Source organism: Spermophilus citellus (assembly GCF_964194105.1).
Source record: "Spermophilus citellus genome assembly, chromosome: 1".
NCBI lineage: Eukaryota > Metazoa > Chordata > Mammalia > Rodentia > Sciuridae > Spermophilus > Spermophilus citellus.
The window spans coordinates 230791849-230805637 of record NC_138182.1 but is presented as its reverse complement, the minus strand read 5'-3'; the positions used below and the strand labels follow the sequence as shown (position 1 = coordinate 230805637).

Sequence of the window (13789 nt, the reverse complement as noted above, 5' to 3'; positions counted from 1 at the left end):
TTTCAGCCAAGCAGGGTTGATTTCTATCATGTGTTCATTAAGATATTACAAACAAAAAGGAAGCAAAGTACAAAAATGAATGTCCATATATATGTTCATGGCCTGGAAGGAATACTGGCTTGAAAGGCTTTTCACTGTCTGGTCATCAAAATGACATGCAATAGCCATGAAGAACTCACTTAGCTAGCAGCATGGAAATCACTGAGCTGGTTATTCAAAGATTGGACAAACAGAATTCCGGGATGCTATTTCCATTTTGATTTTCCAGTTCAAATGGTTCTAATTGACGATACTCAAAGGTCACACGATTTACTTGTTTTCCACTGGAGACCATGCGCACCACAGTGTTGTCACAGCCAATTTTCACTTGGGCTATAATTGATGGAAAAAATAAAAGTTTCCCAGCAGGTTAGAAAGCATAGCCAACTCATTGTTGTTGACTAGATTATTTAAGCACAACAAAAGTGAGGCAATGAATTTTCATTTATCGTACTGGAGCCACTTTTAGTTGAAATGTGTTTTTGTTTTTATTGTAGTATATAATTAATAAGAATCCTGAAATTGAACTCAGCCTTTCTCCTCATGTGCAAGAATACTGTAAGCCACAACTAGCTGGAAAGAGGCAAGTCATCTCTGCATAGGGGCCCTGGGTCAGTGTTCTTGATGGGGACAATACTGCCCTCCAGGGAGAGGCTGGACATTGGCAGGGGCAGTGTATGATTATCACAACATCTGGAGTTGCTGAGGGAATGTACTGCTGGATATTTATGTAGATGAAAATATTTTCTTCATTTTCTGAGTCTAGATAACAAGTCTGGTAGAGCACTTGCCTGGCATACATTAGGTACTGGGTTCAATCTTCAGCACTACATAAAAATAAATAAAGGTATTGTATCCATCAATAACAACAACAGAAAAAGAGGAATCAGGGGTTATGGTTGCAGGAAAAATGGTGGAATGTGATGGACATTATCACCCTAGATACATGTATGACTGCACATATAATGCGACGCTACACTATGTACAAAGAAATGAAAAGTTGTGCTGCAATTATGCACAATGAATCAAAATGCATTCTGCTTTCATGTATACCTAATTAAATTAAATAAATAAAATTTTAAAAAAGAATCATGTGCAGGGTGTAGAAATGCCCTGATTATACCAGCTTTTGTTCTATTGTCCACTTGAATGCTTCCTCATTTTTTTTCTTTCTCATGTTGAATAGCTTAAAACATTCTTACTTGTCTCACATTCAATATTTTCATTATCTGTATAAGCATCTGACAACTTTTATATCTCTTTTCATGAAGTTATGCATGAGCAGTTATATATTAAAGGTCATTATTTTATTAAAAATTGCTTTCTTCTTATTTCTCTAGCCTCAAATTGGTTCCTGAAGCAAGATTTTTCAGTCTTACAATAATTCTTTCTGCTCAGTCCCCCTGCCCATACCTATTATTTCTTAAGGTGTGGCTAAATTCTAAGAAATGGCATTGTAATTGTGTAACAGGTAGCTTACAAATATTACCTGGGCTGAAAGGAAGTAAAACAATTCTGTAATGTTAGTGAGGTAAAGTCAATTTGAAAACACAACAAATATAAAATGTATAATCATTTTAAAATAAGTTCCAGAGATCCTAGGGTAACTTCTTCCAGGAGAGCCAAATTTGTCTTTATTTAAATAATTTGGAAAATCATTCTTTTTTTTAATTTTTAATATTTATTTTTTAGTTTTCGGCGGACACAACATCTTTGTTTGTATGTGGTGCTGAGGATCGAACCCGGGCCTCACGCACGCCAGGTGAGCTCGCTACCGCTTGAGCCACATCCCCAGCCCCGAAAATCATTCTTTTTTTCAGATCTTGCTTTGGATTTTAATCTATATAGTATGCCTTATTTCCTATAGTTAATCTGCATATAATTTGTCTAAAATTTCACCTAATCTCTAATTAAATTTATATCTACAGATTTTTTGAAAAATTTAGGAGAAACTCATAAAAACAGAGTGGATAAAAAATCTAAAATATCTAAAATGAGCCACAGAGTGATATAGTTCAAGCCTTAAAAGCATCTTAATATTGGTTTTCATTATCTAGATAATTTAAGCAAAAAAAATATTTGGGGGCCTCAATCTTATCCTTTTGCCTTATTGAAGTCATATAATTCTAGCAGAAAAAAATGAACTTTGCTTCAATTATTTAAATTTTAAGGCATGCATGTTATTCAGTCCCAATCTTTTTTTTAAGTTGTAAATGGACACAATGCCTTTATTTTATTTGTTTATTTTTATGTGGTGCCGAGGATTGAACCCAGTGCCTCACATATGCTAGGCAAGTGCTCTACCACTGAGCCACAACCCAGCCCTTAAGTCCCAATCTTTTTACCCTATTCACATACACATCCTCAAGGTCTTCTCTCCACACAGTGCCTCAGAGAAAACATGAGCCAGGTCGGAAAAGCCATGCATACAAACATTTGGAACCAGGGCTCAGGTGTTGGCATAAATGAATCGTCTAATCTTCAGCAAAGTGGGCTTTTAGAAATCCACCCTTTCTTACTTCCAAGAGAAAGCTTTCCTTGAGCTCAGTTCTGCCTTTAATCTCATCTGAAACTGTAAGGATTCTGGCTTTGGAAATGTACAAGGCAGTGTTCCTCTGGTGAGCAAACTCACAGGGGGTAACGGGCCCCTGTTTCCCGTGGTTGTAATATTCTGCAGTTTTTCCAGGAACTAGTAAGATGACTAATACATGCTCAATGCCTAGCTACTATGGTAATGTCCTTCGTGAGGAGGATCTGTGCTAGAGTCTTATTAGCCTTGACCTTAATCCCAGACACTCAGCTTTTAGAAATAAAGAAACTCTCTTGTTAGACAATACAGTTAGGTCACTGAGCCCTAACCTGCCCATATAACAGTAACTTTATTCATTGAAAAATATGTTCTAATGATACCAATGAACTAAGGTAACCTATGGATATAAATAAAGCTGGCAACTCAGACAGCAGCCTCTTTTACTTTGCCCTCTGTACCTTGCTTCTGTCTCTGTTTTCTTTACCTGAAACTTTTTCATTCAGGGTATCCACAAAGGGTAGAGGACACATCAGGCCTTAGTTCTTACCTGTGTGTATTAATTCTGTTTCAGAGATATCCAGGTACCAGCATGAGTTCAGAGAGAAAATACTGGTGTGCTGATCTGGTTTTAATTATACCAGGGCACAACTAACAAAATGACTGTCTGTTTTGTAGCTTCATTACCTAGCTGATAACATCTGTGGTGACAGGACAGGAAGTGTCTTTAAGATTAGACACTTGTATGTTTCATTTGTGTTTTACTTTTGTCTCTGTAATGATAACCGGAGATTCCTGTACCTAAAGTACAAGTATGGAAGTGACTCTTACAGAAATATTTTATATAATCCACACCCCAACACACACATACATATTTGATTAGATTGGTATGAGCATCAGTAATTTCCACCTATCCTCACTGACCTGAGCATAATAATGACGTGGAAAATCCTCATTGGTTCCTGATAAAGAAGATCTGGTTCTATTTGGCAACTATGCACTAAGTCATTTATAACTGGTGCCCACTTTTGGATTTCAGAATTTACCTCTGGATCCTATTTTTTTTTTAAATATTTATTTTTTAGTTCTCGGCAGACACAACATCTTTGTTGGTATGTGGTGCTGAGGATCGAACCCGGGCCGCACGCATGCCAGGCGAGCGCGCTACCGCTTGAGCCACATCCCCAGCCCCCTCTGGATCCTATTGGCCTTTGAGAGACTGGTGTGGCTGTCACAAGTTAGGCATATTCGACAGTTCAGAAAATTTCTGAAAAAGCTTACCTCTTTGGTGTTCATTTACTATGACTAATACACTTATTTACATACATAGAAACTTAAATAGTATTTCATTATTATGCTATTATTAATTGATGATAGATCTACTATTGAATCATTTTAATTGGTAAGCAACCCTTTAGTCTTCAGGAAATGAAAGCAGGGACCACTAAGAACATGGAAAGAATTGAAAAGCTTTGTATTTTTCACAGTTCTACTTAGGACCAACCTTAAATATATGTCCTAATTGTTCCATAGGTTTATCTCTTTATGTCAAATTTTTGGAAATAGAGTTTGATATTATACATAGGCCTAACTGTATTTCCATACTGGATCAACATATAAAATGAAAGATTTTTGTGGTGGAATTCATCTTCCAAAATGTATTTTTAAAAATTGGGTATTTTATGCAAGGAAATGTTAACTCACCAGCGCCATGAAAGGGGTAGCAAAGATCAGCTAAAGGCATCATCTTGGAAGGGTCCAATCCAGTTCCTCCCAGCAATTCCACAAAGTCTCCTATTCCCCCACAACCTGCAGGGGCTTTCTAAGAGAATAAAGCACCAAAGAATACATTTAAACAAATTACAAAAGCCAAACTATTTGGTCAATGGTGGATAGTCAAATTCACTCAATCAGCCTTCAACATCCTGGCAGCATCATTGAATTTAACATCTGAGACTCCGGAAATGAAGACATTTTTAACAGAAAAAAAAATCACAAGAATTGCTTTTCTAAACCAGTTGAGTAATCATTTTTTTAAATGTGTGTGCCTGGTATTTTTTTTTCATAATTTTAAGCTTAAGGGCCGGAAGCTTGATATAAAATGTATGAAAATGGAATCCAAAAATGCTTTGCTTTTCAAATCTTTTGGACATACATACTGAATTATTTGAATTTCTTAATACATGAAGTCAGAGTTAAATAAAGTTGATTATCGGCATTTTATAAGTTGGGCATGCGCATTGGTTTTTCCCTTTGACTCACCACTTTCTCTTCTTTAGAAAAGAATTTCTCCACGTTGGAACACATCTTTTCTACCAATAAGGGTTTATTTTGATTATGAGTATATTTTTAAAAGGATAAAATTCTGATTTGGGGGCCCAAGTTAGCTAGACTTATCATCACCTTCAAAGCTCAGAAGGGACCTCTGCTTGGTTTAATGCTCTATTGTCTCTGTGTTGAAATTCCTAATAATTTTAAAAATAATGGTCCTCACATTTTCAGTTCATATTGTCTCCCACAATTTGTGTAGTCAGTTTGGCCTGTGAATATTTTCTTCATGGAAGTGAATTTATTAAGTGGCATGTGACAGGTGCCCAGAAGTTAACCAGATAGACTCTGACACACAGGAACCAAAATCTAGATAGGGAACTTTAAAACACACACATGTACGTGTGTGCGCACACACACGCACGTGCACACACATGCGCACACACACACACACACACACACACACACTCCAACATTTAGAAAGACACTGAAAAACAGCTGGAATGAAACTACAAGTTAGAAGATAACTTATAATAGCAATTGCTTAGCTAATGAATTGGCAAATGTTTTTTGTTTTTTTTTTTTGTTTTTTTTTTGTTTTTTTTTTTTTTAAAGAGAGAGAGAGAGAGAGAGACAGAGAGAGAATTTATTAACATTTATGTTTTAGTTCTCGGCGGACACAACATCTTTGTATATGGTGCTGAGGATCGAACCCGGGCCGCACGCATGCCAGGCAAGCGCGCTACCGCCTGAGCCACATCCCCAGCCCTGTTTTTGGTTTTTATTTTTTATTGTTTGGCACTGGAGATTTAACTCAGGGGCTCTTTTCCACTAGGCTACATACTCTGCCCTTTTAATTTTATTTTGAGAAAATGTCTTACTAATTTGTTTAGGACCTCACTGAGTTGCTGAAGCTGGTCCTGAACTAGCAATCCTTCTGTTTCAACCTCCCAAGTTGCTGAAATCAGAGGTGTGCAGCATCTGGTGGGGACATCTTTTTTTTTAAATTTTTTTTAAAAGTTGTTTTTAGTTGTTGAAGGACCTTTATTTATTTATTGATATGTGGTGCTGAGAATCGAACCCAGTGCCTCACACGTGCTAGGTAAGCACTCTACCACTGAGCCACAACCCCAGCCCTGGGACATCAATTTTTAAAGGGCCTACTATGTGCAGCGTTCTAGGCTTAGGTTCTTTTCACATAATTTCATCAAATGATGAAATAGAGATTTAATTAGCCCCACTGTGCACAAGGTTTCATGTTTGTGAATTGAGAGTTAATGAGCTACTTAGGAGTGAAGGGAAAAAAGACTAAACTGCCTTTCCCTTGAGTAGAGGATGTCCTGGGGGGAACATCTCTACAGACTAAAGTTTCCACTCAGTTCTTTAGGTTCCAAATTTCAGCAGGTGGTGTTGAAGGGAAAAGGCAGCCTTGAGAGAGAGAGAGAGGAAAAAAAATGGGAATTTAAAAAGTTGTGAAGAAGTGGAAACTAAAATGAGGGAACCAAAACAAGAGACAAGGAAGTTAGGTGGACCTAACTTAGTTAGGTGGACCTAACCTAACATTCCTAAGTGTTGAATGACATTTCTGTCTTCTTTGTAATCCTCTGCAGTTTTCTTATAAACAATGGCAGAAACTGAGTTGAGTAGGGACCTATCTGGGGTTTCATTCTTCAGAAGCATCCTTGAGATGTCTTTCTTGAGGTTTTAAGTTACTAACCATCTCTTGCTAGGTTACAACAATGTGCCAAAGGAGTACCTAGACTCCTTGTACCTAATGTAGAGTTCCCCACAGTACTCAATGTGCAAAACTGAAGCTTCCCTTGGTGAAACTCACTTTCCAATGCGTAAGAAAGCTGGAATGTTTTATTTTAGGAAATAGTCTTGATGGATACACAAATAACAACCAAAGAGACATCTATCTCCTGAGGACCGTGAAAACAGCAATATGGTCCCTACAGCCCATTCACTGTGTAGAAGCCAGAGGGCCTTTAGACATAAATATATATCAGGTCATGTTGCGTTCCTGTTTGACCTCTCCAATGGTTTCTCATTTTATTTAATATGGGCAACAGGGTTCTCCACACTATTGTGTTGCCCATCTCCCTAAGACATCTCACACAAGTCCCCGCTATCTTTTCTTCTTCTCATTTCTAGAACCCAGCAGGTTCAGTCCTGTCTCTCAGCCTCAGCACCACTGTTACATTTGCCTTTACTCTTTCTTTTTTCCCCAGATCTGGCTCCTGATCTATTACTCAGGTCTCGCTTTAAATGTCTCCTTCTTAGAAGATTTCTTTCCTGATTACCTTATATCAGATAGTTCCTCCCTCTCTTCACCTCCTTGTTCCCAGTTTATTGTCTATCAAACCACTGAGCTGCATTTTCTGTACAGCACTTGCCCCTAGTAGAAATGCATGGCAGCTTTGCCTGTCTCAGGACCTGTCTTGTTCATTGCCAATTTTCAGCATCAGAAAATATTTTTTCGGGGGGTGGGTACCCGGGATTAAACTCAGGGGCCCTCAACCATTGAGCTGCATCCCCAGCCCTATTTTGTATTTTATTCAGAGACAGGGGTCTCACTGAGAAGAATAAATGCCTAGGACACTGGGAGCTCTAAATTGTTAAGAGGAAACACTAACATTATTTCTTATAGCCTCAGTACTGAAAGGACAGATCTCTTCACCTGCTATCAAACCGCCTTTTACATCAAGAATGGCATGCAAACAATATCAAGCCAAGAAGACTAGAGCAAAGATATTAAAAGATGTGCTTATCAAAGAACTATTCTTCCATTAAGGTCCAACTTAAAAAAAAAAAGGCAGTTGCCCATTAATGTAGGACTAGAGGAAATTGGAGATTTGCTTTTCTCAGTCCGGTCTATTAATTTGGCTTCACTTGAATCTGTCTGATTAGGAACTATGACTATCTTTTTAAAAAATATATTTATTTTTTAGTTATAGGTGGACACAATATCATTATTTTATTTTTAATATCATTATTTTATTTACCCAGTGCCTCTCGAATGCTAGGTGAGTACTTTACCTCTAAGCCACAATCCCAGCCCACTATGACCACTTTGATACCAGCAAATGTGTGTCATTTTAACTTGGTCATATGAGAAAGTAATAGGAAATAAGGATGACTCATAGGGAAAATGCTACCAGTACAAGTAAATGTGGATAAGTTCAACATTAATTTTAAGGTCCATTCAGAAATTCATTTGAAAGAAAATTGATATGGATTATCAACTAATATTTTCATGCAAAATGCATAAAATTTGATGTGTTTCAAACAACTCTTCAAAACTTTACTGTCTTTGAAATATAAAAAATCTAATTTCGTATTTTATGCTACAGTTAGCATTCTTTCATACAACAGTTCTGTCAATGAGATACTTCCTTCATGTAAAAAAAAAATTCCAATAATCAGAAACAGCTGTGTAGATGACTCACAGGAGGTTCTGCTAGGAGAGAATTTTTGTAAAAGAGGCAAGTACAAGAGAGTTCAATTGTAATTACATACTACAACTTTACCAGTTGAAAGCATTTCTTACATCACAAGAAAAGTATTGAAATAGTCAGAATGGGCACCTGAGTAGGGTTCTGACAGCATAACAGAAATAGAAGAGGGCTTTTATTAAAGAAGCTGGGGCAAACATGAGATTTAATAACCAGAGGGACATAATACTCCAATTTGTTGATGCCAGGTTTCCTTTTCCTCTGATAAAGCTGTGGCTTTACCAAATGATTAGGAAGCAAGTAAGTCACTCACCTTTGACTGAACACCATGTAAGCGTCCCAGAGTAAGATCAGATATTTTGATCACTACTGGATAAATTATGGAGAAGCTGCAGTTTCGATGCTGGTGTGGAACTACCAGGGTGAACCTTCCATTTGGAGTCTGAGAGATGACATTGCAAGCTTTGTAGGAAACAAAATGTTACATTTGCATTACTTGGTTTGCTGGGTTTTAATAGAAGCTTATTGTCTCCTTATTCTAGATTTATGTTCATGGCCTAGAATCTTGTGCCAGAAAGAGAATATATATCACATGACGATTTGGAGAGAGGAAGGAGTTGGGAAATAAATCATCACTGATATTTAGATATTGTCAGGAGACCCTGGGCACAGGGGGCTTCTCATTTTATTTCACAGGGTTCTGTTTTTTACAAAAACAAGACATGAATTGTTAACCAGACAAACAATACTAACTGGTGTATTGTTCTATGAAGACTTCTGTCAACTAGGATCTAGGTTCAAGCTAGGAATATGGAATAATCCAGGCTTAAAGGTGAAGCTAGAACTCCAACTCTGTCTGTCTGAAGTCTTCACTCATAGAATTTGGAGCCATAATGTTGTTTAAAAAAATTAAATAAATAAATAAATAAATAAATAAATAAATAAATAAATAAATAGGGCTGGGGTTGTGGCTCAAAGGTAAAGTGTTTGCCTAGCATGCATTAGGCACTAGGTTCAATCTCAGCACCACATAAAAATAAAATAAAGATATTGTACCCACCTATAACCAAAAAAAATATTAAAAAAATAATAAAAATAAACAAATGATTTTATTTTAAAATAGCAACAAGATAGGCTGGGAAAAATAGCAGGCTTAAGTCTAATAAATATTTTCCAAATGTTCAGTGATATTGATTAAAACAAATTTTTTAAAAAATCAGTTGTAGATGGACATAATACCTTTATTCTATTTACTTATCTGTTTATTTTATGTGGTGCTAAAGATCAAACCCAGTGCCTCACATGTGCCAGGCAACCACTCTACCACTGAGCCACAATCCCAGTCCCCAAAACGTAAGCTTTTAACATTCAATTACTCTCCGGAATTTCTGGAAATTTTTTTGTTTTGTATCTCAAATCTAGACTTGTATTTATTTTTCTAACTTTGAAACAGAAGAATTTGCATTTTTGTTGATTATGGCAAAAGTTCCTGGTTAATCAGAAAAAGTCTGATTAACCCACCTCTTGCCTCCTTCTTATATTTTTAATCACACTTTTAATTTCAAAAAGAACTGAAATTTCATAATTCTAGAAGACTTCTTTTGACTTCTCACCACATGTAGGAGAAACATTTTCTTTTGTCCTCAAGAATTATTCTGTACCTCAGAAACTGCCTTTTCTGGAGGCAGGGGAGCTTCTTTCAAAAAAAATTATTGTTTATTTTTTTAAAAATAGAAGTCAGAAGACTAGTAGTACATTATTCTTGGGCAGATTAGGCCCCATCCTTCAACTTTTTGAAGTATTAATATTAATACTAGTATATGTAACCTAAATGGTTGATATTCTTTCATCTTCTTTCATTTTTAAAAATGTTTTTCTTCTAATAGGAAAAAATAAGCAAATGAGTGAACTCGATTTAATTAAAATAATAGGCTTCAGGCCTGAACTGTAGTTTTATAGAATATGTGTGTCTCTACCAGAAATGAAATAAATTAGGGTGGTGAGTTCAGTATCAGAAGACAACACAAAAGTATTCTGGTTCAATCCTCTGCTCAGGACATGACATCTGTCCACCATGTCTCTGATATGCAGCCTTTCAGTTTTTGCCTAGGTAGTTCTAGATCACAACTTCATATCTCATCCTTCAAGCTTATCCTGGATCAGTGGAATGACTTGGGAAATTGAAATTTCCCACTGAAATCATCGTAGTATCTTAGGAGATCTGAACAAGACTTTGGAGGAAAAAATAGAATTGTACCCACCCTAAATTAGTATACTACTTAGCCTGGGAAATAAATTAACAAGTGTGACTTGATTTTCATAATAATGATCAGAAAATAACCCTTAGATCATTTCCAATTATAAGTGAATTTCAGTTGTAGATGGACATAATACCTTTATTCTATTTACTTATCTATTTATTTATTTTATGTGGTGCTGAGGATCAAACATTATTTCTCAGTTCAAGTTTTCTAAGTCTGTGAGATAATGCTATTTTGGAAAAGCAGTTTGACTCCCCTCATTCCCCAAGTCTTGTCTTTTTACTGAGAATGCAGGAAAATCACTTACGAAAGAGGTTGGGGTCTGTCTTTATGGTTAGTGTGAAACCATTTCCTGGTTCATGGACCCTGAAGAAGATCATGGCCACATTCTGGGAGGATCTGATGCTCCTTCGGCTAAGACCACTCTCACAGAAATCTATGTACCGCTCATTGGTGGGGAGAGGATGATCCTGGGAGCTGGGGAATTTCTCCCCCTTAAGGATCCAACCATCAAATACCTTCCAAAAAAATAACAATACAGAGACACAGTTGGTCACTTTCATCAATTCCTATGTTAAAATGGGGAAACAGTTACCCAGCAGTAAGCCTTCAGTGGTGAGAAATTGGCAGCCCACTCCCTGCCTGCTTCCTTTCCATTTGTATGTATTCTGACTGTGAAAGTTCATTGCAAGTAATATTATTAACCAGTTAATGCTTTTTTTTATGTTAAGACTTGATGTTGTCAAATAAAGAGATTTTCTTATACTTCATTTTTATCATTTCAACTATTTTGGTAAAATGAAATCATAAATAATATACATTTTTATTTTGATCATATTTTCTATATCTCACCTTTAGAAGAATTCCACCAAAGCATAACGTGGATTTCATTCAGCTCCTTTCTTTCCTCTATTCATTGAAATATGAACAAAATATCTCAAAAATAGGTAGCAAAAGAAAACACAGGGGCAGCAATTTTATCTGCCAGTTCGCAAAAACTTATTCTTCTCTCTCCTCTCTCTCTCTCTCTCTCTCTCTCTCTCTCTCTCACACACACACACACACACACACACACACATACACACACACAGAATTTTTCCTGTTGTTACCATCTATGGTTGAACAAAAGGTGAGAGTCAATTGACTTTACTCTCAGAATTACCAGGGATCTTTAGTTTACTGAGTCCAACATAATCCACATTAACAAAATTACCAACACAGCTACAAATTATTTCTCACATGTTTGACAGGTTACAATATGATTCCATTTTGAAGGTTTTAATCATGATTATTTTCATTGAACAGTAGAGCTCCATATAAACTGACCTATTAAACATATGGAGACTGGTAATGGGGAAGCTGTGAGAATGGGGGGCTTTTCCTCCCCTCCCACCTACTCAAACTCGATTCCCCCACAGAATCCCTCCCAGTAGCCAGTGCCCTACTGCTCCAAAGTCGGATCACCCAGACTTTGCAGACAACCTCTGCTGGCCTGGAACAGCTCAGGCAGGGGGGAGGGGGGGGGTCAGCAGGAAAAAGGGCTCGGATCTCAAGGATCTCAAACGTATGAGGCTGGCATTCTCACCAAGACTGGCTTCCTAGGTGGACTTCCTGCCAGTTAGTTTTCATTATATTTTGTCTGTTTCAGATTGCATCACAACGTTTCAAGCTGCTAATTCTCAATTTCCCAGGGCCTCGAAAAGTTTAAACCACGCAGCGTCCAGCAGCAACGGCCCTACAGGCAATCGGGATAGGTCTTTCTAGGAATTGGGACCAAGTTCCAGCAGCTTGGGAGCCCGAGCGCGCCTCTCCAACACCGGCACCAGCAGAGTGTCTAATTGAGAAGTGTCATCTGTTTTCCACGGCGGTAGCAACACTCCAGCCCTTTCCAATTCCCCGGTTACCCCCATTCAGGCAATGACGGGCGCCTTACCTTTAGGAAGTCCCCGCCCTCACAGTCGATGGAGACCAGGTCATAGTGGATGTTGATGAACTCCTCTGGCTCGGCGATGAAAAACGCGGCGCAATGCAGCTGCGGCCTGTCGGCGGCGAAGGTGAACTGACCCGGGAGGCTCAGCATGTCCAGGCACCCTGGGGAAGGGAAAGGAACCAGGCATCCAGGACTGTAGCTCTCTCGGCACCAGCCTCAGGCGACCCTTCTTCGTTTGTCTCTTCTCCGGCTCTGCAGCGCGCACTGCAGCTAGCCCGGCCCAACTTCGGCTGCTCGGGGTTCCCGATCTCATCCTTAGCAATGAGGATCACGCCCAGGAGATCACGGCCACCCCGCGCCGTAAGATCCCGGGAGGCACTTAACACTAGGTGTCCAACCCTAACCTTCCAGCCTCCCAGGCGCCAGCGGACTCGAGCCCCGACTTACGCAGAGCACGGTGGTAAGGCTGCTCCCCAGCCAGGTCCCGCTTCAGGTTGGCGCTGAAGAGTAGGAAAGGGTCATATTCCGCGGTTTCTTGCAGCTGACAAGGAAAACGGGTCGGTTAGGAAAAGTTCAAGACGTGAGAAAGAAAATGCACCAGGAGCTGGGCACCCTATCTGCCTCGCAGCAAAGTGAAAAGAAAGTCTTGGGTGTCTGGAGACAATGGGAAGGTCTTAGACCCTTTCCCCTCAGACCAGGGCATCCCCAAGGGCGAGAGAAAAGCAGGCAGTAGAGATGCTCAGAGGCAAGGAGAAAGATAGGTCTAGGCGAAACCGGGGGAAAGGACCCAATACAGAGGAAAGAAAGAGCTAACCTCATAAAAGGTTGATAACAGAGGCCACCTGCCTGCCTCTCAAGGCTGAACATTCATAAGAAATGTGTGATGGGTCAATCTAGGGATGGCTTACCTCTAGGTACCGGCTCTCTCCTCTTAGAGCCATCAGGAAGATCAGAATGAAGTGACATTGGAGCTTGAAGTTAGGTGGCATGCTTGGCCTTGCAGCTTATGCACTCTGCTCCCGAGATCCTGGGCTTTTCTTCCCGCACCTTTGCCCAGACTGAGTGCTAGAAGGCAGTAGGGTCCCTCGGTTAGGTCTCTTTTATAGAGCAGCAGGGAGGGGAGGCTCTCTGCCCCTTAACTCATGGGAGCTTAGTTACCATGGGTTACCCTTTCTCAGTGACAAAGTGCGTGGTGATGACGAGGGTCCAGCTCTCAGTCACAAATTTTCAGCGTGGCCCAGCATTATTCACGAATGATTTCGATCATAACTTAGTGAATTAAAAGTGTGGGAGAAAGAATGAGGCAGGG

The 13789-nt window shown here is 38.9% G+C and overlaps 1 protein-coding gene across 1 annotated transcript; it reads right to left on the bottom strand.

Annotated features, from left to right (window-relative positions):
- Positions 1-214: 214 nt before the first annotated feature.
- CRHBP (corticotropin releasing hormone binding protein) lies at positions 215-13504 on the bottom strand (the record flags this gene model as incomplete). The annotated part of the gene is made up of 7 exons (XM_081305085.1): positions 13389-13504; positions 12928-13021; positions 12484-12641; positions 10858-11068; positions 8603-8751; positions 4271-4388; positions 215-372 (listed from the first exon to the last, which is right to left on the bottom strand). Exons 1-7 carry the CDS (start codon positions 13467-13469, stop codon positions 215-217), a joined length of 969 nt encoding a protein of 322 aa, XP_081161211.1. The 5' UTR covers positions 13470-13504.
- Between the last annotated feature and the right edge of the window lie 285 nt (positions 13505-13789).